Here is a 27,602-nt window from a genome sequence, read left to right on the forward strand (position 1 = left end):
GATGATAAGCATGTAAAAGATGTTCAGCATTGTATATCTTTAGGGAACTACAAATTAAAACAATGGGACAGCTATTAGACTGGCCCACATCCAAAACACTAACAGCATTAAATGCTGGCAAGGATGTAGAGCAACAGGAACTCTCATTCATTAGTGATGGACCCCTTATACAGCTACTTTAGAATTTCTCAGAAAACTAAAATACTCTTACCATAGAACCCAGCAATTGCTGAATCTGGTATCCACCAATTTAACTGAAAACATATTGCCCCATGAAAACCTGGATATGATGTTTTCAGCAACTTTATTTGTAATTGCCCAAACTTGGAAGCAACCAAGATGTCCTTCAATAGGTGAATGAACAAATTAACTGGTTCATCGGTACAATGGGGTATTATTCAGTAATTTTTTGGGGAGGGCATTAATGAGGTTTGAACTCAGGGCCTCATGTTTACTAGGAAGGCACTTTTCCACTTGAGATATTCTGACAGCATTTTTTTGTGGTGGATTTTTTTCAAGATAGGGTCTTGCGTACTATTTGCTAGGGCTGGCTTTGAACCTTGGTCCTCCTGATCTCTGCCTCCTGAGTAGCTAGGATTATAGGCACCTGATTTATCCAGGCATTTTAAAAAATGAACCATCAAATCCTGAAAAGACATGGAAGATACTTAGGTGCATGTTCTTAAGTGAAAAAAAGCCAATGTGAAAAGGCTTTAACTGTATGGCTTCACCTTTATGACATTTGAAAAAGGCAAAACCATGAAGATGGTAAAAAAGATCAGTGGTTGCCAGGAGTCAATGAGGAAGAAGGGATGAGTAAGTGGAGCACAGATTCCTAGGGCAGCAAAAGTACTCTGGATGATGCTGTAATGATGGATACATGTCATTGTACATGTGTCAAAACTCATAGAATGTACACACCAGGAGTGAATCCTAATGTAAGCTAAACTTTGGGTGATAATGCTGTGTCTGATGTGGGCTTGTCATCTGTAACAAATGTACCTGCTCTGGTGTAGGACGTTGATAATGGACAGAGAGCACATGGGAACTCTGTTTCACTGTGAAACAGTGAATGTATAATTGCTCTTAAAAAATAAAGTCTATAAAAAAAGAAAGAAAAGGCTTGGCGCCAGTGTCTCATGCCTATAATCCTAGCTATTTGGGAGGCAGAGATCAGGAGACTCATGATTTGAAGCCAGCCTGGAGAAATAGTTCTTAAGACCACATCTCAAAAAAAAAACCTTCACCAAAAAGGGCTGGTGGAGTGGCTTAAGGTGTAGGCTCTGAGTTCAAACCCCAGTACTGCAAAAAAAGAAAAGAAAAAAATCAAGGCCACTTTACTGCATAAACATGTTTTTTTTTTTTTTTCAGTATTCAGTACTGGGATTTGAACTCTGGGCCCTGTGCTTGCTAGACAGGTGTTCTACTACTTGAGCCACACACACCCAGTCCTACATAAACATACAGAGCTTTGACTAAGGGTTCACTGAGTGTTAGCATGCAAAACATAGGACTTGTTCATTGTGTTTATAGTAAAATATATAATTATTGCCCAAGGAGACCACTGAGGCCTGGGGGATACACTGTTTGGGTCATTTCTCCCTCCTGCACCCTGCCCTCACCCAATTTCCCCCCTCCTTGCTTCCAGGCAGAACCTGTTCTGCCCTTATCTCTATGCTTTAATTCTTTAAAGTTTAGAGAACAAGAGCCCACAGTATCCGAGAACCTCGAACCCATACATTACTCCTAAGAGGGCTGGAGGTGTAGTTCAAGTGTACAAGTGTAGAGTACCTGCGTAGCAAGCTGATGCCCTGAGTTCAATCTCCAGTACAAAGGAGGGGTATGGGAGGAATCACAAATAAAAAAAACCTTCTAACAATTGGTATTTGGTGCCCTATCCATACATGATCTGGCCTCAGTATGGTGCAAGCAGCTCAGCTCTACTACCTGAGGGCCTATTCTAGGGCCAAAAGGAGCCAGAATTTATGTACCCTGGGAAGGCAACCACAGCCTGAAGGGAGTGGGCAAACACCCACAGCCCCTGACACCGCAGGTGAGATAATTCAGAGGTGACTTGTGCTGGTCCCAACTAGCACTATACACCCCAGTCGTAATGGGCACTACCACACACCTGGACGGGCTGTGCCACATCCTGCTTCCTGAGATCACCTCTCACATCAGCCACTGGCATGTAACCCTTGTCTCAGGCTCTGCTTCTCAGGGATCCACACTAACCTGCTGTTACTGGAACAAGAGATGCTCTAGGGAGGTCATCTCCAAAAGTCGGCCTGGTCCTTGGGTTCGTGACAGTGTCACAAAAAAGAATTTTAGGACACACTGAAGCAGAAACCAAGAAAGTTTATCAGTAAAGCAAAGACAGAAACACAGTACACAACCCAGACATGGGTCCAGTACATGTGATAACAGGTGCAATGAGTGCCCTAACATCAAGGGTGTTTATGGTGAAAAATATGTTGGGGTTTGGTTTGAATTCTCCTTAGGACAAGTGGTCCTCTTTGTTCTGATACCTGGTATATTTAATCATTCTTGCTGTCACACTACTTTATCAACTGTGCTCAAAGATTTCAAAGTTGGCCTGCTTATTATATTGGAGTAAATAGTGACATAAACCCCTTCATACAAATGGACAGATGTCCATCTATTAAATACATATTTTCCTTTGTAAACACTTCGTTTTTTCCCAGGTGGTTTTTCCCAAAATGTCTTTTTTAAAGAAATCCTTGCTCAGTTTCCAGAGCATATAAGTATTTGGATAAGAGGGCAAGGTCAGAGGGAGAGAACTGCTTTTTCCCATTCCTTTTTCCTTTTACTAAATATTGCAGCTCACAGAAGGGGTGTAAGGTTTCAAGCAAAGAAAATAGTCCCTGTGTGCTTTTAATCAAGTCATTCATTAATACATAATTTATCTCTGAATTCCTGAGAATTCCCATGTCCTGTTTTCCCTGATTTGTCCTGCCTCACTGCCACTTGTGACATATATTTTGGTGGCGGAAGCAAGTGCTGCCATCCAAAAGAGGCACACAAGGAAACATAAGTGAGGTGGCAGAGGAGAGACGAAGGCCTCCCAAAAAGCCTCTTGGGGGATCCTTGAACACAAAGTGCAGATGCCACGCTGGGGAGGCGCTTACTCACAGGAGCAGACTGTCCATCAAACTCACAGAAAGAGAGGGTAAAATCATACAGCCAGTGTTTTTAATTCAAAACAAGAAAACAGACCAGACCTCTGAGTTCAAATGCCAGCAGATGAGGGAAGCCCATGATTATTTTATCTGGGGCCTGCCTAGTGGGTATGGACTTGGCACACAGGAGCTCAATGCCCCCTGCTGGGTGGTATTTCAGAACTGTGGTGGGGTTGGGTGCCAAGCAAGCTCTCACCAACAGAATCCTTGATGATGCTTGGCTATGTGAGGCCAGCGTCTGCCAGGGTGTGAAGCCAGCTTCTCCACCGTAAGGGGAGTCTCAGACACCCCTTTTGTGCTGTGATGACTGGGCTTTGGAAGGAGAAGATGGACTAAGTTCCAGGCAGCCTCTCCTCACTGTTACAGCACTGGTGGCTGGCTGGTGGGACTGGAGGAAGATGAAGTCAAGGTCAAGGACACAGACTGATCAGTCACACGGCACCTCTAGACTCAGAATGCTCACCAAGTCCACTGACCTACAAACAGGTACAGCCTCATCCACCCCCTGCCCAGCCTCCTTTTTGCCAGTTTGTCCCAACTGTTTATCCTGGGGGTGGCAGCACTTCAGAGTGGGGATCAGGCCAGGCAGGAGGCATCTGCTGTATGAACAGTCTCTACCCTCCACCCCTTATCCTCTTGGAAACCCCATCCCAGCAAGAGGTCAGCGTGGCCAGGCAGCACTAAACTCCTTCTCCAGACTCTGGACGAACTGGTCATTGAGGAAGAGCAGCTGGCCATGGGGCAGGAAGCGAGTGATGATGCCCTCAATGCGGTCAGCCCGCATCAGGAGGCTGGTACCAGGCACCAGCAGGCGGAGGTGGTCAATGAGGAGGCGGGCCAGCAGCTGGAGTGTGCTCTCGGCCAGCAGTAGGTTCTCGTTGGCATCCAGCACCAGGGCGAAGCCTAATGAGAGCACGCCCAGCCACACCACTGTCCGTGGCTCCCGGAATGGGTTCCCTGCAGCCAGCCGGAAGGCCCCATGTGGAGCCTCATGCAAGGACACAGGCTCATCCAAGGACTGTGGCTGCAGATCTGTGGGGAGCCGGCCAGACGCCTGCTGCTGCAGCTGGCATATTGACTCCACCTGCCTGGGAGAAGGGGCAAGACTGGTGGGTGACAGGCCTGGCAAAGCCACTGACACAGCCCACACACAAACTTCTGACATCCCCACGACCATTCCTAGAGCTGGTAGCTCCCATTATCCACATGTCTCAGTTGGGGAAACTGAGGCTCAGAGAGACTAAATGACCTCTCCAGGGTCACAAAGCCAGGGAATGTGACTCCATTCAGAAACCTGGGCTCCAGCTTGTGGTCCCATGTGGCCAACAGAAGGCAGGTTCTAAACACAGCTCCTTGGGCTGGAAAAGTACACCAGGGAAGAAGAGTCTGCCCCACCTTTTTCACAAAGGCCACCACAGCAGAAAGGAAGGTAAACAATAGGAATAAACCCAGTGGCCTGGCCTTTCCACTCCCATTTGGTTGTCAAGGCTTTTGAAAGCCCCCTCTGATCCTTCCTGAAATGCCTTCTAGTTTGGGCCATGAACAAGCCTGTTTTAAAGGTGTTTATTTGGTTTTCTGTGCTACAGGGATGGGAAAGAGGTAAAAAAAAAAAAAAAAAACAGGGGATGTCAAGAGCAGGCAAAGGGTAGTCTCAGAGTAGTAATGCCCCTGCCCAGTGATGAGGGGGTCAGGAGACTCTGGCACCTCTCACTATGTCTGATCTGGGATGGGAAGGTCCAAGGCTACTCAACTTAGTTTCGAACAGTGTTTTTCACTGTGCTCTGGGTCCCCGGCATTCAGATAGCCCTGAATATATAGCCTCCTGAATATACACCGCATTCTCTCTATTCCTTAGAGATGCATAATTCTATAGGAATACTAAAGGCCCTGAGAAGTCCTGCATTGCAAATCATGTTCAATCTGTACTGGGGTCTGCCTGCCTACACTAAACTCTCAGTTACTCTACTCTCTAGCTTCATAACAGTGGACAGGTTTAGTTCCCTAACACTCTGTACCTCAGTTTACTCATCTGTAAGGTGGGGATAACAACTATAGCTACCTCAAAAGACTACTGTGAGGATTAAATAAGTTAATATATAAGAAACGCCCAGAACATACTTACACATATTTATATGCCCAATAAATAGTAACTATAATAATAACATAATGGCATTATTATTTCTTGAACCCTTTCTCACAGTAACACTTATAGACAACTGTGGAAGACTGGAATATACCAGTCTCTCTGCTTATCAGTCTCCTGTTTCTCTGTGTGCCCCAGAACACCTATTGGAATCAGCTATATGCTCAATATGGGCTGGGTGTGTGGTTACCTGGCCACAGCCAAAATCTGTTCCTTGCGGAGAAGCCTGTCCCTCTCCGCACCATGTGGCCGTGGATCATCTGGTGACTTCTCAGCACCAAAGACGCAGGAGTAGAGCACTCGGCAAAGGCCTGGATCCTCTGCATTTGGGGACCTCAGGGTGTGGATGAGGAAGGCATGGACCATGGCTCCAGACTGGTGCTAAAGGGAGGCAGAGATTGGGGTGAGAGCAGAGAGGGTGTGACCTAGCAGGACTCCGGAGGGCATCCAGAGATACTGATAACCCCTCAACCATCAAAACACACCCCAGCCTCTGGATAATACAGTGCCTGGTCAGCCCCACAGAACAGGGTCCAGGGCAGAAGAAATCTCAAACAACCCTAAATCTAGGTCTACAAAAAGCTGGCCAAGAATCTCCAAAAACTTCAGGGTCATGAGAGTCTGGGAAACCTGAGTAGCCACTCCAGACTGCAGAAAACTAAAGAGAATCCACAGCTGAAAGCATTGTGGACTCCTGGAACAGATCCTGGACCAAGAAAAAGAGCTTCCATACAGAACGGTACTAGGATAACTGGAAACACTTAAATATGGACTGGGTCAGAAAATAATCTTGACTAATGTTACCTAATTTTGAATGTAGGCACGTGTCCTTGTTTTTAGAAAATACACAAGGATGTACCTCTAAGTACAGGGGCAGAGGGGTACAAATAACTCAAATAGTCCAGGGGGAAAACGTGCAGACAGAGAGAAAATTACAAAGCAAATGGACAAAAGATGTTAATTGATGATGAATGTCACAGGAAGGAATATGGCAAATTATTTCAAAATCAAGACTAAGTAATAATGGTATCTGGGGTTGAAAGGCAGCAGGTACACAGTTAGCAGGTAGCCATAGCTAAGGATAAACAGACAATCAGTATCAGGAAGGTTAAACGAAGGTGTTTTGAGTATCGAACACTGGTTCCCAGGCGCTGACCTCCGGTGACCTGCGAGCGCGTCATCAGCCCTCTCCGCTCCCAACCCCCACCAGAGAAATGATAGGGGCCAACACCCCTTACGTCACTGCCTTCCCAGCCCTGCGGCGCAATGCATTTTGGGGGTTGTAGTCCTTACTCCAGTCGACCAAGCGTAAGTTGGTATCCCGCCCAGGGAGCTGCCCTGCAGCACCAGGCTGCTGTTGTCGAAGGGTCTCACTCAGCCTTTCCTCCGGGCCTGCAGACTTCTAACCGGCCGACCAACTCCGCGGCAGGAAAGCAATGGCGGCCCGCGGACGTCTGCACACGTCGGTAGCAGACGCACTCAAGAGCGCCGCGGGACGGAGTGGGCGGGGCCTCACGTCCCGTGGAGTGGTCTGAGATCTTGGCGCGGACCGTACCTTCCTACGATGGGACTCAGCGCTCAGAGCTCCAGGCTGGGGCCGCGTGGGTCACGCCCGGTGTCTGCTGGAAGCCCTGGACCTGTCTCCCCTCTGGCCGCCAACCCCTAGCTGCCGCCAGGGGGCGCAGCGGCCCGGCGGCCGGTGCGCAGACTTTCCAGAAGAGACCGGAGGCCTGGCGTCACTAGAGGGCGGGGTTTAGGCCCTTGCGTCGCCTGCCAATCTCATCTAGTGAGGCTCTTGGACTCTGGCGGGGGGGGAGGGGCATCAGCGACCGTGGGGCCTGACAGTGGGGGTCTGAGTTCGTAGACTGACGCTGTGCCATAGGAGCACTGATGCCTGTTAAAGTGCAGATTGCTGGGCCTCGTCCCTGGAAAATTATGACTTTGGCATATGTAGACTGTTTTGCGCAGATTCTGGGTTCTGGTTTCCTTCCATGGGTCTGGAGCTGGGTTTTTGAAGTAGGATTTGAACTCTGGTCCCAACCTTACAGTTGCGTGTCCCTGGGAGGCCAGTCAACTTCGTTGGGTCTCACTGAAACCGCATAGTTACTGACACCTAGGGCAAGCGCTTAGTTTTTTCCTTCCACGTCCCATCTATGACACAGTCCCTGTTCACACTCCTTGCTGGGAGGCCATCTGAGGCATCGGGAAGAGATTTTTATCTTAAACTTGAAACACTCACTGCCTTGCCGTAGGATAAAGACCTGAACCTGGAGGCGTGGACCAAAAGCATTGGAGTACCCCAAGGCCAATAATACCTCACTGCTTGCCCTGGATGTTCCCCTGGACATCTTGGCACGTGAACTGCTTGAGTCACCCCAGGGATGTCCCAGTGTCCTATGTCTCAGCCCTCCCCAACCCCACTGGCTGTTCCCTCAGCTTGGAATCCCCTTCCTCTTCTTTTGCTCTTCCACATGTTCTCAGACCAAAACTTTGGGGGAAACCCTGCTAGCTTGACTCTTGGTATTCAACTGCAGTGATGGTGTCTCCATGGGAACACTTGGGCTGTGGCTCCCATTGTCACTTCCAGAGCCAAGTGCAAGGCAGGACTGAAGCAAGCTGAATACATGACAAGAAATGCAGGATAGGGCAGGGTGACGCAGGGATAGGATAGGGAGTGCATTCTGGACCTCTTTGGCCATAGGACCAGGAGGAGTGAGGCTGGCCAAGGCAGCATTTTAACCTCAGGTTCAACACATAAGTATATTTGTAGTTGCAGGAATGGGCCCAGAGACTGTGGGGCCTCAACCACAAGGCTAGGGAATGGTGTTGGCTCAGTTGCTGGGAACAGGTCCTGGTCCCAGATCCTATCACTTTAGCCAGGCCTTGTGTCTGTTAGCTGAATATAGCAGACAGCAGGCAGAGCTCTGGTTGCTAGGGCCACCTGGAATCTAGAACACAGTATCCCCAGCCTCTGTCCACTTCTCAATGAGTCCACATCAAGTTCTAGACTGCTGGAGAGCTGACCTTATGTGAGGGGTGTGGAGGAGACAACGGTGGAAGGCTGGCCTGACCCCTCTATCCTAGAAGACCATGGAGGACCCAGGTAGACCATGGAAGACCACAGAGGTCTTCCTCAGCCTGGTAGGAAGCCAGGGCTGGGGGCAGGCAGCAGAGTGGAGGTCTCTCTGATGGTTTTACTGAGGGCATGCCCTGGGAGATCCCTTCTCAGTGGCCACCAGCCTCTTCTGGTTCCACACCATACTTCATGTTGGGCACCATGGTTACATCCACCAAGGCTAGCCCAGCAGTACCTACTCGTACTAACCACACTGCTTTGTACCCCTGAGTGAAATGAAAGCTGATGATGTCACATATAGAATATTCAGAGTAGATTTGTTCTTAATTTTTCCAAACTGGAAGTTACCCAAATACACATCAGCTATGGAATGGATATTGTATTGTGTGTACTCATACAGTGGAATGCTATATGGCAGAAAAAAAGAATAGCTACTATGCACACATGGCTGAATCTCACAAACATAATATTGAATGAAAGAAATCTGTGACAAAAATGTATGCTATCATATGATAGCAGAATGCACAAATCTAGGCAAGCCATTCCACATGGTTATAGACAGAATGGTAGTTCTTCTTGTGGGGTAATGACTGCAGAGGCCAGAGGGAGCACTGGGGCCAGTCACATTCTGGGCTTTGACTACATGAGCATATTCACTTTGCAAATACTCACCAAGCTGGACACTTGGAATATGCACATGTTTCTGTGTATTTAATTCAACAAAACATTTAAAAACATGAAGACCCCAGCCATTTGGGGGCGGGGCAAGTCTACTTCCCTCTCATACAGCCCTCATTTTCATATGAGTCATGACCATCCATGGTCTGTGACAATTTCACTAAAACTATTATTTACTTTGAAGTCTAGTTTTAAGCTGAACTAAGAATGTGACAGGATCGCTCTCCTACACTGGAAGGATGGCAAGGTTTGAAGAGGCAAGTGTCGCTAGAGGGCGGGGTTCAAACCCCTCCAATTGCCTGCCAACCTCATGAGGCCTTTAGACTCAGGCCCCGCCCAAGCAGCTGGGATTTATAACTTTGAAGCACAGCCTCTTGTTTGGCAGATAAGGGCCTAGAGATGCTCCCTGAGGTGGCTAATGTCACACAGCAAAGTGCCAAGTGCAAGACCAGATAGGGGCATGAGCTCTACTTTCTGCAGCAGCTGGTGGGGAGGCAAGAGGAAGGGGAAAGGGGAGAACCTGAACAAGACTGCAGAGGATGGACATGGCCTGAAAGAAAGATAAAACAAGCCAGGTGGTGGTGATGTAGGTCTGTAATCCCAGCACTTGGAAAGCTGTGGCAGGAGGATCTCAAGTTTGAGGCCAGCCTGGGCTGCACAGTGACCATAGACACCTTGTTGAAGATAAAGGAAAAAAAAAAAAAAAAAGCCAGGTGCCAGTGGCTCACACCCGTAAACCTAGCTACTTGGGAGACTGAGATCGGGAGGATCAAGGTTTGAGGCCAGCCTGAGCAAATAATTTGCAAGACCCCATCTCCAAAATAACCAGGGCAAAATGGTCTAGAGGTGTGGCTCAAGTGGTAGAACACCTGCCTGGCACGTGTGAAGCCCTGAGTTCAAACTCCAATCCCACAAAAAAAAAAAGGGGGGGTAGTGTGTGGCCATTCACTCAGTCATCTTGTGGCTCCCAAGTGGCTAAATACAGAGAGGTAGGAGTGGACCTGGGCCCTGGAGGTGCTGCAGGGTCTTCTTGCCAAGTTCACTGTGTGGGGTTTCTGTTACATGCAGCGGAGTGCATTCCTAGGTGGCAGTTCAGAGGCTGGAGGTGGGTAGGGTGGGACAAGCTGGCCTTGGTTACAAGACCTGCCCTGAAGACAAAACAGAGGCAGTTGAGTGTGTTGGGTAGTGTGCTGTGTGTTCATTGTGCAAGGCTTTTTGTGTGTGTGGCACTGGGGTTTGAACTCAGGGCCTAGGCAGATGTTCTATCAGTTGAGACACTCCCCCGCCTGCAAGGTTTTTATATTAGTCCAGTGCTTGAGGCAGGACTGAGTACACAGTAGTGCAGTTGTGGGGTTTGGTGTAGTGTGACAGAGAAGACGAGAAGGAACAAAAGTAAAACTTAATAAAGCACTACCAGGAAACTACAGGAGCTTGATTTGCGACCCAGCGCATCTGCCCAGATGGGGCCATGCACCACACACCTCACCTTTTCCCTTCCCTCTTTCAACTTGAGCAGAAGACTCCATCACTCTGCATTCCCTCTTGCTTTTTCAGTGGTCCTCCAAGTTGAGAGTTTGCCTGCAGACTTTCCTCATCCACCCACACTGGCCCCTTCCTCACCTCCACCTTCCTCTGCTCAGTAGCAATAGCAGGCAGCCTAGGATTATCTGTATGGACTCCCCTTGGTGTGCAGAATCGGATACCTGCAAAATGGTTGATCTGGAGATGACTGAGTCTTCTTCCAGACTCAATACCAATCCCCACAATTCACACATGTCTGGTAGCTCCTGCTACCAGATAGTCCTATTAGTTTTTGACAGCTGGAAACCCTAATTTATGATCTTTACTGAACCTGAGACTTGGGACCAGTTTGGTGGAGCCTCCCTGCACCTGGATGTGGGCAGGGCAATTTGTTAGAATCTGCTAACTGCAGGCAGTGAGTTTAACTGACTCCCTGATAAGGGTGGCTGGCCATTCCTCAAAGAGCAGAGCAGAAACTCAGCAGCAGAGGGGACTCTTGCTTTTTTTTTTTTTTAGAATCAGAGTGGGCTGAAATTGGGTGGATTGCCTGCCCTAAATAAAGGCAACAAAGGTCAGGCAACCCCTTGTCCCTCTCTCCACTTCACCTCCGTGTGGCATCTCACAGACAGCTTTCTTCTGTGCTGGGAGCCTTCTTTGGGCCATTTGGACCACAATCCCACCCTCTGTCTCCCCAAAACCTCCATCCACAGCCAGGTGCCAGTGGCTCACCCCTGTAATCCAAGCTACTCAGGAGGCAGAGACCAGGAGGATCACAGTTCCAAGCTATCCCAGGCAAATAATTCAAGAGACCCTATCTCCCATCTTGAAAAAACTCATCACAAAAAAGGGTTGGTGGAGTGGCTCAAGGTGTAGGCCCTGCATTCAAGCCCCAGTACTGAAAAAAAAAAAAAAACCCTCCAACCATGAAACCCCAGCCCCAGTCTGGTCCCTTGAACTAAATATTTTTAGGCCCATCCTTTTTACTTCCTTGATGTCTGTTTAGTCCTGACACTGGCCCTAAGCAGCCACAGCAGCCCTCACTGTAGGCAGGCCCTGTTCTGAGTGCTTTTCATCCACCAACTCATTTGATTCAATCCACAACTGTTCCAAGTAGGGGCTTTAGGACTTGCAGAGTGGCTCGAGTGGTAGAGCACCTGCCTAGCAAGCATAAGGCCCTGAGCTCAAACCTCAGTACTGAAGGAAAAAAAAAAAAAAGCACACCAAACAGGGGTTTTAATGTCTCCATTTCACAGATGAGAGATAGAGGCCCAGTAGATGAAGTCCCTGGTCATGTGCATGCTGATAGATTACAGCCTGACCTTTCCACTTCCCTTGTGTTCCTCCTGCCCATTCCCTTGTGGTCACTCCACAAGCTTGCCCAGCCGCCCTTCCCCCAGATCTCTGGAATATAATTAGCCTTTCTCTCAACCACACCCCTGCTTTACCCTCCACAACCCACTCTGGTAGCTGCCTTTCCACCCCAGGATTGATGTCCTCCTTACTTGGTACTCCCTGGCCCACTCTAGGAGCCCCCTCGGCCCCTGCAGCCCTACCTTCAGGGAAGTGGTCTTGGCTAGCTCCCAGGAGAATAAGGCCATGTGTGATTCGTCCTTTCAAACAGTGGTGCTTCCTGTAGGGCTGAGTGCCAGGAGGCTCCCATGAGGCAGGATAGGCCCAGCCACGTGAGGCTCCTTCTCTTCCTGCTGCCCCAGGCCGGCTGACTCAGAGCCTGGCAGCTGTTGTCACCCCCCCCACACCGGGGTGTGCGTGCCAGTGCAGGCTAGGTAGAGCCAAGGCCACCCTCCCTGAGCTCCTTGGTTGCCACACAGACATATCATCTATCTTCTTTGAACAATAGATGGTGAAGAATCTCACCTCTTTGAACATTCTCTTAAGGCATGACTTTCACATCTGCAAAGCAGCAACTTCACCATTACTCAGCCTCCCTCTCCTGATTGTTTCAGCTCCACGTGCCCATAGACCTCTGTTCAAACTTCTTTCTGCCTCACCAACAGTTTTAGTGCCTGTGGAAAGTAGGTGGGCTGTGCATTCAGGTCTTTTAGAAATCCTCAATTTTCTAGATAGCCTTGGGCTGTTGGGACTGATAGCAGAAAGACTCAAGTCAGTGAACACACGGCCAATTAACTTCAAAGACTCACTGATTCCTTAAGAATCTGACTTGAGGGAAAAAAAATACTTAGGCTAATATTGCCTCATGCTGCCAATATAGGAGTCAGAAAATAGGTTGGGTCTGGACGTTTAAACACCTGCCAACACCATAGACAATATGTGGGTTCAGTGCTTGGCAGTTACTAGAGCTCTTTGCTCTACATGGGAATCGCATTTATTGGTTAAGAGAGAGAAATTACAACTTAAGAATTTTGACAAGAATGTTGAACAAAACCCTCAGACTCTGCTGGTGAGAAGATGAGTCCATGCAAGGATCTTAGAGAACTGTGTGGAAATTCTAAAACTGAACACATTGCACGCCTAGGTATGGTCCCAGCACTATTTGCAATCATCTCAGTAATCCACCCAGGGTAGGATGAATGTGTTCCTTATCTCTACTGTGGTGGTGGGTACACAACTGTATGCACTTGTCAAAACTCACAGAACCATATACTCAAAGCGGGGAGTTTTTCCACGTGTAAATTACATTTTAATTTCATTTTTAAAAAAATGCTTGGGGCTGGCTTGGGGTTAGGCTGCACCTAGAAAGTGCAAGGCCCTGAGTTCAAACCCTAGTACTGCCCACCCCTCTAAAATTGTATTTGGGGTAGGGTTGTGGCTCAAATGGTAGAGTGCCTGCCTACCAAGTGCCAAGGCCCTGAGTTGAATATCCCAGTACCATCAAAACCAAATAAGCAAATAGAAATGGTACATTTGGGCTGGGAGTACAGCTCAGTGGTAGAGCACTTGCCTAGCATGCACAAGGCTCTGGGTTCAGTCCCCAACGCTGAAGGGGAAAAGAAACCAAACCCATTCATTTTGGCTCATGGTTCTGGTCCAAGGTCAAGGGCCACATCTGGTGTTGGCAGAGCACTGAGGCTGCGTAGGGTATCACACGGCAAGAGACAGGCAGGAGCTCATGTGTCAAACTTTTTTTTTTTCCTGTGGTGCTGGGAACTAAACCTAGGGTCTTGCCCTACTAGGCAAGTTCTACTACTGACATGAACTCCCAGCTTTTTGTTCCAGATTGGGGTTTGACCCTGTTGCCCAGGATGACCTCAAGCAATCCTCCCGACCTAAGCCTCCTGAGTAGCTGAGACTATAGATGCATACAACCACACCCAGGCATAACTTCATTAAAAAAAAAAAAACGAGGAGGACTGGCGTGGTGGGTCAAGCAGTCGAGTGCCTGCTTCACAAGCGCAAAGCCCTGAGTTCAAACCTCATTCCAAAAAAATCTCTTAAAATTAAAAACAGAAGAGGACTGGGGATAAAGCTCAGTTGTAGCAATCTCTAGCATTGCAAACAAATAAGTAAAGTAAAAAAGAAGAAAAGTAGAATACAGAATTAAATTGAAATATATATCTCATTGGGTACAGGTGGCTTACACCTATAATCCTAGCTACTTGGGAGACAGAGATCAGGAGGATTGTGGTTCCAAGCCAGCCTGGGCAAATAGTTTGAGAGATCCTAATTCAAAAATACCCAACATGAAACAGGGCTGGGGGCTGTGGTAGAGTGCCTGCCTAGCAAGTGTGAGATCCTGAGTTCAAACTCCAGTACTGCCAAAAAACCCCAAAAGAAATATATATCTCCATATCATAGACTGTTATCTGGCAATGAAAAAGAACAAACTCTTGCTAAATGAGACATGATGAGTATCAAAATCATGCAAAGTGAAAAAAACAGACATTATTGTTTCATTTATAGGATATTCATGAACAGACAAAACCAAACTACTATAATAGAGGTCAGAATAATGACTACCTCTGGAGTTGGGGTAATGCAGGGACATGAGCGGGGTTTTGAAATGCTAGAGATGTCCTCTGGAGCTGTACAGTCTATGCTGATGATGTGTGCCTTTGATGAAATGCTCACTACATTTAAAAAGAAGACACTGAGCCAGGTGCCAGTGGCTCACTCCTGTAATTCAATTGTGGTTCGAAGCCACCCTGGGCAAATAAATAGCTTGTGAGACCCTATCTAAAAAAAAAAAAAACCCTTCACAGAAAAGGGTTGGTGGAGTGGCTCAAGGTGTAGGCCCTGAATTCAAACCCCAGCACTGCAAAAAAATTAAAAAAAAAAAAAAAAAGACACTGGCAGGCTGTGGTGGCTGACATCTATAATTCCAGCTACTTGAGAGGGGGAGGTAGGAGGATCAAGGCCCAATGCACATGGGCAAAAGCTCCAAACTCTTATCTGAAAAACAAAAGTATAGCAAAAATGTCTAGGGATATGTCTCAAGTGGAAAAACTGGAGGCCCAGAGTTCAAACACCAGTACATAAAAAAAAAAAAAAGACTTTTTTTAAACATTATTATAATAAATATTCAGCAATTCAGTCCGTAAGTGGATGAAGTTCTCCTCTATCCTCCTTGGACCCTATCTCCACCACAGCCTTGGCCAGGCTGCACTAGCGGGTTTGCCAGCTTAAGGCTAACCCCACAGCTCTTTAACCACGTAAGCTGGAGGCACGTGACTGCTCCCAGTCTCCCCGCAGCCTGGAATTCCAGCACCCGCCCTGCCCCCAGCAAAACAACCTTCAAAACTGGCTGGCAGCCCGAGATTTTAAACTGTCTCCTTCCCTGATCCATTTCTCCTTAAGAGTATCCAAAAAAAAGTTAGAAAGATTTCTCTACAGGTCATTATGGCCACCTCTGACATCTCTTGAACTTTCCAGAGGCAGGGCATGTCCTGGCACCCACAGTGGCCCTTTGTTCATACCCAGACCCGCCTCCCTTGGGGTGGATGCCAGCATCAGGACTGCTCTTGAGGTGTCTTTGTCTTCTGGCTGGGCCTAGTTCCCTCAGCCCGCCCCCTCCCACTCCCATTTTCTCCAGCAAAATAAGCTGAATGCCCTCCAGAGGGCTGAGGAGGTAAAATGGCTATAAGTGCCACATGGGAATCCCATGACTGCAACTGTGAGTGACTGTTGGTGGCTTATGATGGGGACAGCTGTGGCCAGGAGACATCAGCATGTGGCTGGAGGAGGCCTGGCGTTGTAGACAGTCCAGGCTCCCTCAGGCGAGCTGAGATGGAGGGTATGGGAAGAGGACATACACAGAAGAGGAAGCATGGTCCACTGCCCCCTTGGCTGCTCAGGGACCCAGGTGGGAGTGAAGGGTGGGACTTCTGGGCGGGCTGCCTGCTCTGCTTCTATTGCTGCGTGACACCAGGGTGAATGAGTGCCTTCTCTGCATGCAGATGTCTTCCTGACTCCAGGAAGGAGGGAGGCTTCACCAGAGCTCTTCAGGTGAGGCAGGCAAATACTTGGGCTGCCAGGGCTCACTCTCTCCCCCTCCCACCCCTCCCTTTCTCAGAGTCTGTAGTTATTTCCCCTTTTCTGGGGCAAGATTCCTTACCCAGATAAATGCTCATCTTTGATATCAGTTGTATGCTCATTGTGGGTGGTGGCGTCTAGGACCACCCCCCCCACAACCCCCCCGCCAATAGACCTAGTCTCTGGACCATCAAAACCACATCGCATGCCATACCCACTCTGCCTTTCATGAGGTGCTGGACCAACAGTGAAGACCAAACCTTCCTGCGTAAGGAACAGACTAGAAACAGGGCAGGTGTCCTGATTCAGCCCGGAAACCTGTAGTCCCCTTGTTCTGGGAGGAAGTAGCCTCCACTTTTCCATCTATAAAATGGGGTGGATGGATAGTCACTACACTAACCAGAATGTAAATTTGCACAATGGTGGCATCACATGTGATGTGTACACTCTGGATTGTTTTTCCCCTAGTGCTGGGCATCAGGCCCAAGGCCTCATGCATACCAGGCAAGTACTCAACTATTGAGCTGCACGCCTAGCCCGTGTGCACTCTCCATAAAGCAAAGGCGCCATCTTGCTGTGCAGACTTGAGTCCCCACAATTACACAGCTCACATTTGGTCATCTGCAGAGATAGCCAAACAAGATTTCTTCAGAGACTTGGGTTTGGGCCTGGACCCTCCAGATTGACCCATTCCTAACTCTCTTGAGGGGATGAGGCTGGGGAAGCCCCAAATCCTAAATAAAGAGCCAGGAATCCTTTTCAGTTCATCCTGAAGACAATGGGAGCCACTAATAATTCTTACCACTTGATGAAGTGTTTAGGAAGGGTGAGCTTAGTACTTGGGTAGTCAGGTGAAGGAAAAGAGGCTGAATCCAAGTCCTGCTGGATTGTCATGTAAGAGACTTAGACTTCAGGAGAGGAAGGAAAGACAACAGGAGGTCATCTCTTTAGGAAGCCTTCCAGTCTCTGCTGTCCAGCTCCCTGCCTAACCCTATCATTGGTCTGCTGTGGTCTTCTCAAGGGTCTCACATGATAGGAAGCTGGTTATTCAATTTGCTCAGTGTTTTATTGAACCAAGACCCTACCAGATGACTCAGCAAGGCCTTCCAGCACAGCCCTTCCCGCACTTTGAGATTCAGACCCCAGAGGTGGCTCAGTCCTTGATTTAGCTGCTTCCGTGACATCGGGTCTTGAACATCTTCAAATGCTAAGTGTAAAGACTTTTGTCCACACAGACACACATACATACATTCCTGCTGCAGCCTGCCATGCTCACCAAAATGCTTCTACTCTGTGTGTACATACATGTGTGCAAGGCGCTGTGTACCCATGGCCATCCATCTATCCATTCACCTGTCCATTCGTCCATCTGCAACAGGACAGCAGCAAATTCTGACCAGTCAGGCTCCAGGGTTTACAGCAATGGGGATGGGGCTCCCAGGCCCTCAAGGATAACACCCCTTTCTCGGGGAACAGAAGCCAGGGCCAGGTGGGTAATTATGTTTGACTCTCTACCCCCAGCTGGGCAAGGGGAGTCTACATAGCCAGCAAGACATAAAAGTGAGACGAACAAAAATAGAGCCTGAAAATAACACTACAACAGGAAAGAGTAAGAGCTTACATTTACACTGGAGGTGCTTTGTGCTGAGGGACAGGAGAGGAAAAGAGAAAGGGGCAATGTGGCAGGGACACCATGATTCTTGCAGAGGGCAGGAGCAGCCCTACTGATAAGTGCTCAGGGCCACAGTTGGGCTTGCTCTACCCATCCTTGGGGGCTGTGGCTCTCCTACCCTCAGCTCACATATACACAAAGGGGCTTTTCTGGACATATAAGACAAGGAAGAAGAAAAGCATAAAGGTTCCTGCTAAATACAAAATACGTCCTCTGAGCTGGTACTAATCTACCAGGCTGACACTAGGATATGGAAAGTGAATGGAGTGAGACAAAGGGAATCAGAGACAGGGGCAGATGGACACCACACCCATGCCATCTCTCCCCTAGATAGCACCTAGGGCCTCCAGTAGGCCCTCAGTCCTGCAGACCCATGGGACCACCAGCCTCCAGGCCCTGCGAGGCAAGGAGGGTGGCAGAACTGACACTGGCCCCTCATTGGTCCTGCAGCCGGCTACAGAGCTCCCGCCGGCTCCGTTCCCCAGCCCAGCTGCGTGTCTTGAGGCGGAAGGTCCTCAGCTCAGCTCTGAAGGCCTCATGGTTCATAGGCCGGTAGTCCTGGGGCTCGCAGAAGTTCTAGGGCAGGATGGGAGGAGTCTATCAATAGGGGGACAGTTGGGGGAGAACCAGCCCCCCTTTTTCTTTTTTGGTGGGACTGAGGTTTGAACTCAGAGCTTTGCACTTGCAAAGCAGGTGCATTCTATGGCTTGAGCCACACCTCCAATCCATTTTGCTCTAACTCTTTTGGAGATAGGGTTTCCAGAACTATTTGCCTGGCTTGGCCTCAAACTGCAGTCTTCTTGATCTCTGCCTCCCAAGTAGCCGCCTGCACCCAGCAGCCCTCCCTTCTCTAAGGGTTACAGCTTGGCTGAGCCCTGTCCTTTAGTCCAAGTGTGACACAACGGCTGGGTCGCACCACCCTGCCCATGTTACCGGGTGCTGTGGGAAGAACTCCTTGTAGCCGCCTTTGAGGATATACATCTCAGGGTAGTACAGGCTGGGGTAGTCGTTAGCCGCTCGGTCTCGTTCCCTGATGAATCGGCACCTGGAGCAGCATGGTGGGAGTTGGGGATGGTGTCAGAGCTGGCCATGTGGTGAGATGCACACAGGGGACCTGTTGCCCGTATCCACTTGTTTGAGGGCTTTTGGGAGCCACAGAAAACTTATGAACATGGGAATGTCAGTCACAGATCAGTCTGGCTATTGGGTAAGAGAGATTAGGGCAATGTCAGGAAGGAGGTAAATCAAGGGGGTGGCCTCTGTGTTTCTGAAAGGCAGCTGTGCACCTTTTGTTAGAGAGATCCGTGGCCTGGATCAGGAAAGAGGACGCAAGAGAGGTGACAAGCACACATAATACAAGAGATACATCCAGGAGGGCTCCTGAACAGATTGGCATCTCAGAGGAGAGGAAGGTAGTAAGGATGAGGCCACTGTACAGAGGATCTGGGGGCAGATTTCAGCTCACTGTAAAGCCTGAATACAGCGCCACCACCAGCTGTCAGATGGAGCTGGTGGCAACCCTGGGATAGGAGGTAGGGAAAGGAGAGACCACGGGGCAAAGCATGAACACAGACAGGAGAGACTTAGGTGAAAGAGGCCAAGGACCCAGGTTGTGGACACCAAGGGAACAGAATTCCAAGAGAGACGTAATGGCATCAAATACCAGAAGCTGAGCATCACTCAGGATAGGGACAGAATACTGACAAGGACCTTGGATTTTTTTTTTTTTTTCCTTTGTCAGTACTGAGGTTTGCCTCATGCTTGCTAGGCAAACACACTACCACTTCAGCCATGCCTCCAAGCCTTTCTGCTTTCATTTGTTTCAGCTAGGATTTGAGGTCATCCTGGAACTGCAATCCTTTACCTCTGCCTCCCAAGTATCTGGGACCACAGGCATGAAGCAACATGCCCAACTTGTTTTTTGAGATAGAGTCTCCCTAACTTTTTGCCTGGACTGGCCTCAAATCGAAGTTCTCCTATCTCCACCTCCCCAGGCACTCAGGATTTCTGAGGACATTGCTGGATACTTAGCACCAGATTTTGAGGTAGACGGTGGACACAGGGCCTCATGGGATGACAGTGAGGGTGCCTTCCATAGTAAGGAAGTAAGGTTAGCTCTAGGCATCAGATGAGGCAAGAGGCCCAGGCTATAACAGCCATAGCCTGGGTAGGGAAGGCAAAGGGCAGGTACGAATGGGCTGGTTGGGTGGAGCTGGGACTCACATTCGAGGCCCACGCTCAGATGAGAATTCACAGTGGAAAATGAGGATGATTCTCTTGTCCAGGTTACAGGGTGTGATGGGGCTCTGCAGCAGGAAGTTTTCGGCATCCCGTTCCAAGGGCAAGTTCACAGCTGTCTGTCAGAGGAGCTGAAGGTCAAGCCAAGTCTCTGCCCCAAAGGCAGACCCTTCCCCTTGGCATTTTGCGGAGGTGACTCCACCTTTTCCTAGGCAGTTCCCTCCCTGTGAGAGGGTAAATCTGCCTCTAGTTCTGGGCAAGGGAACTGAACCAAGTGGGGTAATGGCCCCCCTTCACCCGTCTCACCTTGATGTGCCCGCCTTCATACTCATAGGGGTATCTGCAATCCACAATCACAAACTTCTCCACAATGTTGCTGAACTTGCCTGTCAGCAGGGCCACCATCTGCAGAGGCCATGGGGGTTGGTGCCAACAGGTGAGGCTGGCGGCTGGGGGCTGGCACTCGCCCTTCCACTGGTCTATACATACAGCCTATCCCCAGGGGAGGTCAACTGCCAAAGAGTGATCCCAAATGCACTGGGAAGTGTTTCAACCCTGCTTACAGTTTCTGGTGAGATGTACTTGAGATCTTGATGTTTGCCATCCACAGTCTGGAGAAGGAAGGCCTAAAGGGATGTGTGAGAAACAGTGACAGAGTCAGGGTAGAAAGTGAAAGTGGAGAGACAAGAAGCCTGGAAAGGACAGAGCTTTGTTCCCAAGCCCAGAGGCCACACCTGCTTTGGCCTTCAAATTCAGCTGTGGTTCCCATAGCAACCAACAGGCCCTCCTGGGTCTGATACCCAGGGAACAACCTTCCAAGAAGAAGGTGAGGAAAGGAATAGAAGACAAGAACTTTCTGCTTCCTGCCCCCAAGGCTCTGCAAGCCCAGGGCATGAGGCAGAAGGCTGATCCATGCTAGATATTAGTTTGGAAATGTTTTCCAAGACTGAGTTACATCAGATGCCTGGAAAGATTTGAGGTAGAGTCAGGAAACCAAGGAGAGCCAGAGGGAGGATCTGCGAGGGAACGAAGGATGAAAAGATATAAAGGAAAAGAAAAGGGGACCTCTAGGAAGAAAGACAGAGCTAAAGTAGCTCTTGATCTAGAGGTCCACAACGGATAACAGGTCAAGCTTCCTGAGGGCCCCACACTAGTACCTTGGAGTAATCTCCAATCAATCCATGGTGATCACTGTCTAAGATGCTCTCAATCTCGTCATGACACAGGGACTTTGAGCGAAGCACACGGGCTTTCTGGGAGGTGAAGCAGATAAAGGCCAGGGTCAGGAGTGACACTGTAGCTGCCTCTCAGTGCCCTGTCTGACTGGAACCTTCTTTCTCTGCCACCTACAACTACCTACACACTGCCCTCTGCCATAAACCCAGCCAAAAAGGCAGTACCCAGACACATCCCCAGGTGGGCAATGACAGCACAGTCCCAGGAAGACACTCACAGGTTCCTCAGGCTGCTGCTGCTCCTCCAGGGGGGTCAAGCTCCTCCTCCGCTTGCTCTGGACAGGTGTATCCCTGTCCTGGGGCCGCTCCAATCTCTTGAGGATGGGCCGGATCACGCTGCAGGGCATGGATGGAGATCGGAAGAGCCGCTGGCACTTGCTGAACATGATGAGGTCCTGGTGGGAACAGCAGGTCCGGGGTCAGAATGTCCAGACCCCCAACCCCAAATCCCACCTGGAGAGAAGAAGGCCACCCCTCCAAGTTCTCAGGTGGGGGCACCCCAGAGGCCCACCTGTTCCTCTTCTTTATTCACCTTCTTGACCAGTGGGGCACTAATGAGGCTCTCCATGCTTGGGGGGACCACATCATCATCCTCAGGTGAAATCAGCAAGGTCAGGGTCACAACCACAGGCATAGGGCAAACTCCTGAATTTTCCAACACGATCTTCCCTACTCTCCCAGCAATACGAGGCTCCAGCCCTACCAACTCTGCTGGCTCCTCCACCTACAGGAACACCCCTCCAAGACCCCAAAACTGCAGGGACCCACTTGCTCTGGGGCTTGCACTGAGCTGTGGGAAGCCCCTCCCCGCAACCCCCACACATCCTACTCAGCCTCCACTCCACTGCAGCTACAGCCACTTGCTCCTTTTTGATTGGCCAGACATCAGGCTGTGACTCAGTTACCTCAAATTCTTCTGACGTTGGAATAAGGTCATAGCCTTGCTCCCAGAGAGAAGGATGTAGATGCTTGGCAGATTTAAAGGCTGTTTACCTTTAAATCACTGTCCAGGATATCCACGAATCCATCGTCCTCCTCAGCAGCCCCCTCTGCAGGGGTCATGGAGAAGCAGGATTGGGCCACAGGACACAGCTCCTGTATTTCCACCTTCCGCTCTGGCGTGAGACACTGTCCACCCGAACAACAAACAGGCATGGTGTTCTCATGGGTGGGGACTGCTATCCCTTGTGAGGACAGGTCCCCAGTGCCTAGGGTCCCCAAACCACCCTTTTCTTCCCCCAGGCCTCCTCTTGAGGGCCCTACAAGGGATCAGCTGTTTTATGTACCATCAGGTCAGGGGCTGAACTTGGCCTCTGGGTAAAGGACTCTCTGCGGCTTGCCCAGGCCGCCAGAGCTTGGGTAGAGCTGGCAAGTGTGGGCTTCCAAGGCATCTTGAAGACAAATCCATCCTATGGGCAAGATGCAAGAAGAGGTGATCGAATACTACTGGATTACTCCAGCACACCTGCTGCTCTCCCTGTAGCTTCCCCATCCAGGAATCTGGAAGCGTACATTCTCTTTGTTTTCCCCAGGGCTGTTGGCAACTCCACTGCCTGCCTCATTCTTCCTCCAGCTCTCTTGGGCTTGGGAGTTGGTGATGTTCCGCAGCACAGGGCTATGGCCCAGCAGCCTCACCTGAGGTAGAGATTGAGGTAGAGCAGCAGGTACTGATGGCTGCATTCCTCTGCCACCACCCAGGCCCTACCTGCTCCCACCCCACTCCCACTCCAACTCTTCCAGCCTGCCCAGCCAGCCTCGGGACACCAGGCTGCCTTAAGCTCACCGGCTAGGAGGTGACCCCATGTTGCCTTCTGCCTCTGCCCCTGCCCAGCATGCATGCCTAAGCGCCCTGTCAGGCCTTAGGACACTCACCGGCAAGGACTGGAAGCGTCTTATGGCAAACTGTTCGCTGCAGAAGGGACATGGTAAGTCAGGGCTGGGGAAGTTGGGGGCAGGGACTGAGGGCAGGCAGGATGTCCCTGTACCAGAGCCTTCTATACTCTGAGGGAAAGCCTGAAGTAGGTACAGAGGGCTGGGTGTACTTACTTTCGAATGACTCGGCTGGCTGCCTGGATGGCCTGTTCAAACCTAGAAAGAGAAGAGAGAATGCATCTTCACTGTAGCCTATCATCTACCCCCAGGACCAGGTCCCAGCCCACAGGGGCCAGGGACCAGGGATGAGGACAAGAACAAGGAGCAGGGGAATGGGAAGGGCAGAAAGAAGTCCATTATCAGTGAGGCCCAGGTATTGGGGAGGAGGGAGATGAGAGGCGGCTTGGGATTTTAAAGGCTGCTCTGAATGGAAGAGGGCCCAGAGAATGGCAGTGAGAGACAGCTGGGGCAGGTCGCAAGGTCACTGAGGCGTCACCAAGGCAACAGTCTCGCCAGCCTGCACCAGCACAGGCCTTCCACCTGTATGCAAATCACCTTATCGGGGCCATATGGCCGCCAGGAAAGGCATCCATCCATCCCATGATGACAGGCCATGGGCATCCAGCAATGTGGGTGTCTCCAGGACTGGATTCCAGCAAAGCTGGCCTGGCTCCCTCCAGGACAGGGGCCTGCAGCCCAGTGTGCCACAGCAGACCCCCTAAGGACTAATGTACAGGATCACATCCTCTCCTCCCTCCTATGGAATTTTCCCGGACCCAGCTTCTGTCCCATCCCCTCCTCCTGCCTTAGAAGAGGCCAACAGGAAAGGAATTCCAACAGATGTTCCTTTTGAGGCTAGGGCATAAGCGTCTGTATGTAGCTCCCTCCTCCCCCCCAGCTACTTTACTGCAGACCACCTGCCACGCAGAGCTTTTGTGCACACACATACCAGCTTCTTTTTGAGAAACTCTATAACCCGCAAAGCAGGTGCAAAGATAGGGGAGTTACTCAGTGCTAGTGTCAGGGGTGCCCCTCCCCGCTAGGGGGCTGTGCCCAGTCAACCTGGCATCAGACATGACCAGTTTAATTGGTTTGGTTTCTAATCTGCAGCTGGGCCTTGGAGGTAAGCAAGGAGAGCTGTGTTGCCACTAAAAACCAACCCACAATCCTCCCACCCCCACCCAATTCTGTTTCCTGTTTGTGAACAAACCCTGAGCCCAACCCATTCTGATCAAAGGCAACAGGAGGAAACAGTCACTGCCCTAAACCCAAAGCCACAGTCCCCTAGCCCAGGCTGGGGATGCCCAGCTGTCCCTACTAATGGTTCGCAGCTGCTCTGCCTGCTTGGACCTTAACAGCTGTATGAGAACAGGTGTGTTCTGGAAGGTGCCTGCTCTACCCAGAGCAAAGGCCACCAATTTTCTCTCCACTCCCTCTGGCAGGGAGCCTGGCCCAGGGGTTGACAAGAGTCAAGTGTCATTAAAAGCCAGAGGTTGCTGATGGGCCAAGCCAGTGTGCGGGCAACTGTGTTTTATTTGGCCTAGAATGAGTTAAAGTTTTGAATTTTTTTGTTTTGTTTTAATGTTTTTGGGGTTTTGAAATAGGATCTCACCATATAACCCAGGCTAGCCTTAAACTCGTGATCCTTCAGCCTTAGCTTGCTATATGCTGGGATTACAGGTGTGCCCCACCATGCTTAGCAGGACCATATTTTTAAATTGCATAGTTCACACACACAAATGTATATAAGAAAAAAGAAAAATGGGACAAGCTTATATTTTTGAAAGACAAGAGCTAGCTGAAGTCAAGTATCCTCTGCTCCCCACCATCCTTGGTCCTAAGCCCAACTGGTTCCCATGAGAGCAGACCCCCCATCAAGGCCTGGGAAGGCCAATTACCCACCCACACATGGGGATCCTGAGGGATTTATCTACTTTCTGAGGCTCCTGTGAGTTTATGCTAGAACTAGGAGTCCCAAAGGCAGTGGGTGGGGAGTCCCTTTTCTCTACTCACGTCTGCTCTGCCATCTGGGGGTCCACAGGGCTTGGGGAATCCATGCAGAGACCTGGGGGGACGGAGCACCTTGGTTTGAAAGTAGCAGTATTGTTTGTCTATATACTTTCCTCCACCACATCCCAAGAAGGGAAAAAGCAAACTGTTTTAATTTGAGATCTGGAAACATTAAAAAATGAAGTAAAACCTACCACGGATCCTGAACATGACACATTGTCCCTCAAAGGGCAAAGTGCTCCACTCCCTGCTCACTACGGAAACTCAGTTTTTAGAACCACAACGCTTTCTAAGCATTTTTCTTAAGCTGGTTTAAAATAATTTGGGAGAGACAATGGCTTTCTAAGGAAAACAGCTATAGAATAAGAGAATGTTCTAAAAAAGACCAACTTTCAGCCCTAAGTGCCTTCTGGGTGGAGCTGTGGTTTAGGGATTTTGGCGCCCGGTTTTGACTAGGTAAGCTCTCACCTCCTACGAGAGGGCCCCACCCTCCCAGGCTCCCCAGTTTGGGTTGGGTGTGGTGTGTCTTCCAGCTTTGTGGGCAGGGCAAGAGAGGCTCCTGGGCCCACCAGGTTGTAGGAAGGATGTTAACCTGATGGGCAAGAAATCAGGAAGCTCCCTGAACTCTTCTGGCACTGGGGGAACCTCCCCAGGAATCCCACCTTTACCTGCATCAGAAGATTCGGAGGACTCAGATGACAGGGACGATTCAGATGCTCGCCTGGACAGGCGTGTCAGCCGCCTGTGGAAGGACAGGCTCCCTACCACACTCTTTGGGGTGTCGCTGGGAAGGGATTCAAGAAAGGAGAAAGGTAAGAGTAGGGCTCAAGGGTGAGCTGGTCCATGTTCCTACCCACTCCCCCACCTCTGAAGAGCCCACCCAGCCTCTGCACTGCCAGCCCAGGGACACACCAAAGGCGGCCATATCACAGGTCTACCCTCTTCTCAAGTCAAAGTGGCTCATTTCACTGAGGCTCTAGAGTGTCTTCTGGGTTGATTAGTTTAGAAAAACCCTCCCAGGTGCAAGGAGGGATGAGCCAGCAACCAGGTTGTAGAGGCTAGGCTGGGCTGGGGGCAGTACAGAGAGTTTCCCTGCTCTTCAGACTTCCCTGAGTCTTCCCCAGAGCAAGGGCTCCGACCTGGGTCTCTACTGCAGCTGGGACCCCACAGGCTTTGCTTAGAGATCAGGATCAGCCTTTAATCACTTTCACCCTAGGGGCAGAAGGGAGCATGCAGGGAACAGGGGCAAGGAAGAACCTATACAAACCACTGCTGTTCACCCCTGAATTCCCCCTCCAGGCTTGGGATCCCTTGCCTGGGGCAAAATGGTGGCGCTTGGGGCACAGACTAGGGAGACAGCGTGGTAGAGGCACAATGAGGGAGGGGGAGGGGCAAGACGGTCCCAAGCAGGTCAGCTGGAGGGGTAAGTCTATATAGTCTATGTCTCAGCGCTCTTGCCCTGGGTCTCTGAAGCTGGGGTAAAGGCGTCGTTGCTGCTAAGCACCCTAGTCAGGGCCTCCCATCCCATACCCAGTATCCTTGGGGCGTCCTTACCTGCCGAGCCCGGAGAGGTTGTGCATGGTCTGGGTGAGGGTAGTGACCGGAGAGGAAGACGCCGCGCGCTCCGGGGACCCCAGGAGGCCATGAGACCCCAGGCGGAGGCCCGGGAGGTGACCTGGACGCTGAGCGCCACCGCGGATGCCCGGCTGACTGAGAGCCGAGCCCGGTGCAGGCTCCGGCTGGGGCACCTCCATAGCCGAGGGGCGGACAGAAGGCTACAAGGCCGGATGCACTGAGGCCAACACACGCCGGGCACAGCTGGCCGGCACCAGGGAAGGAGCCGGCCCGGGGTAGGGGCAAAGGGGGGGAGGGAGGAAAAGCAACGGGAGCGAGGGAGGCGAGGGTGGAGAGGGATGCGGGGAGGGTGGGAGGGGGGGAAGGGACGCGGGGCTAGGCAGCAGTTCGGGAAGCCTCTAGTCACAGCTGCCACCTCCACCTCCTTATATATTCGAAAAATAACAGCGGCCGCGCCGCCAGACGCCACCAATGGGGGCGCGGGTTAGAGGAGGGCGGGATCGAGGGCGGGGCCGCGGGGTGAGCTGCCAGCAGGCTGGACAAGCCCGGCCCACCCACTTTGGGTGGAGCAGAGGAATTGGGGTTTATCCCATACCCCTGCACATCTCTTCCACCCCACCCCAGCCTTCCCGCACAAGGATCCTGGTCTCCAGAATCCCATTTCTTGGGGTGCATTTGGAGTTACCCTTCCCCCCCACCCAGTGGAAGCAGCAGCCCCTGCAGCAGCCCCTAGGGTGGTCTCAGAACGACCTCTCGCTGTTTAACTTCGCGCACGATTACCAACCAGTAGGGACCGTGAGATGCTCCACCTGACTTCAGGAAGTTTGCCAAATACAGTTCTGTAAGATCTGCTTTCCCTTTCCCATTTTACAGACCGGGGCGTTGAGGCATGGAGAAGTTCAATAACCCATTAAAGGTCGCGCGTTTGAGCAAG

At 50.5% G+C, this 27,602-nt stretch overlaps 2 protein-coding genes and 1 long non-coding RNA gene across 8 annotated transcripts; 1 reads left to right on the forward strand and 2 right to left on the reverse strand.

The window, feature by feature from the left end:
- Positions 1-3,191: 3,191 nt before the first annotated feature.
- Positions 3,192-12,329, reverse strand: Ap5s1 (adaptor related protein complex 5 subunit sigma 1). 3 transcript variants are annotated; one of them, XM_020171186.2, is made up of 3 exons: positions 12,172-12,329; positions 5,534-5,724; positions 3,192-4,288 (listed from the first exon to the last, which is right to left on the reverse strand). In XM_020171186.2, exons 1-3 carry the CDS (start codon positions 12,214-12,216, stop codon positions 3,862-3,864), a joined length of 663 nt encoding a protein of 220 aa, XP_020026775.2. In that variant the 5' UTR covers positions 12,217-12,329; the 3' UTR covers positions 3,192-3,861. The 3 variants fall into 3 exon arrangements, with proteins under 3 accessions (XP_020026775.2, XP_073930515.1, XP_073930516.1); XM_074074414.1 differs by lacking the exon at positions 12,172-12,329 and adding an exon at positions 6,899-7,084; XM_074074415.1 differs by lacking the exon at positions 12,172-12,329 and adding an exon at positions 6,637-6,884.
- A 4,504-nt stretch (positions 12,330-16,833) lies between these two features.
- Positions 16,834-27,551, reverse strand: Cdc25b (cell division cycle 25B). 4 transcript variants are annotated; one of them, XM_020171184.2, is made up of 16 exons: positions 26,648-27,551; positions 25,762-25,877; positions 25,097-25,148; positions 23,258-23,299; positions 23,084-23,120; positions 22,724-22,846; positions 22,498-22,620; positions 22,205-22,339; positions 21,723-21,803; positions 21,430-21,606; positions 21,134-21,229; positions 20,540-20,602; positions 20,283-20,381; positions 19,962-20,095; positions 18,672-18,783; positions 16,836-18,314 (listed from the first exon to the last, which is right to left on the reverse strand). In XM_020171184.2, the coding sequence occupies exons 1-16, from the start codon at positions 26,845-26,847 to the stop codon at positions 18,174-18,176; spliced, it is 1,731 nt and encodes a 576-aa protein (XP_020026773.1). In that variant the 5' UTR covers positions 26,848-27,551; the 3' UTR covers positions 16,836-18,173. The 4 variants fall into 4 exon arrangements, with proteins under 4 accessions (XP_073930517.1, XP_020026773.1, XP_073930519.1 ...); XM_074074416.1 differs by lacking the exon at positions 21,723-21,803 and having other exon boundaries at positions 16,834-18,314; XM_074074418.1 differs by lacking the exons at positions 21,723-21,803; positions 26,648-27,551 and having other exon boundaries at positions 16,837-18,314; positions 25,762-25,886.
- On the forward strand, positions 25,770-27,602 carry LOC141423378 (uncharacterized). Its single transcript, XR_012448183.1, has 2 exons — positions 25,770-25,905; positions 27,542-27,602. It is a non-coding gene; the product is annotated as an uncharacterized lncRNA (long non-coding RNA).

This window comes from Castor canadensis, chromosome 5 (genome assembly GCF_047511655.1).
Source record: "Castor canadensis chromosome 5, mCasCan1.hap1v2, whole genome shotgun sequence".
In the NCBI taxonomy this organism is placed as follows: domain Eukaryota; kingdom Metazoa; phylum Chordata; class Mammalia; order Rodentia; family Castoridae; genus Castor; species Castor canadensis.

Excerpts from the sequence above, each read along its gene's own strand:
- Ap5s1 (XM_020171186.2), bottom strand. The coding sequence starts at position 12,216 with ATGGCCTTATTCTCCTGGGAGCTAGCCAAGACCACTTCCCTGAAG. Across the intron at positions 5,725-12,171 it reads CCAAGACCACTTCCCTGAAG|CACCAGTCTGGAGCCATGGT; the intron begins GTAGGGCTGCAG and ends GCCTCCCTTTAG. Across the intron at positions 4,289-5,533 it reads CAGATTTTGGCTGTGGCCAG|GCAGGTGGAGTCAATATGCC; the intron begins GTAACCACACAC and ends CCCTTCTCCCAG.
- Cdc25b (XM_020171184.2), bottom strand. The coding sequence starts at position 26,847 with ATGGAGGTGCCCCAGCCGGAGCCTGCACCGGGCTCGGCTCTCAGTCAG. Across the intron at positions 25,878-26,647 it reads AACCTCTCCGGGCTCGGCAG|CGACACCCCAAAGAGTGTGG; the intron begins GTAAGGACGCCC and ends ATCCCTTCCCAG. Across the intron at positions 25,149-25,761 it reads CTCCGAATCTTCTGATGCAG|GTCTCTGCATGGATTCCCCA; the intron begins GTAAAGGTGGGA and ends CCGTCCCCCCAG.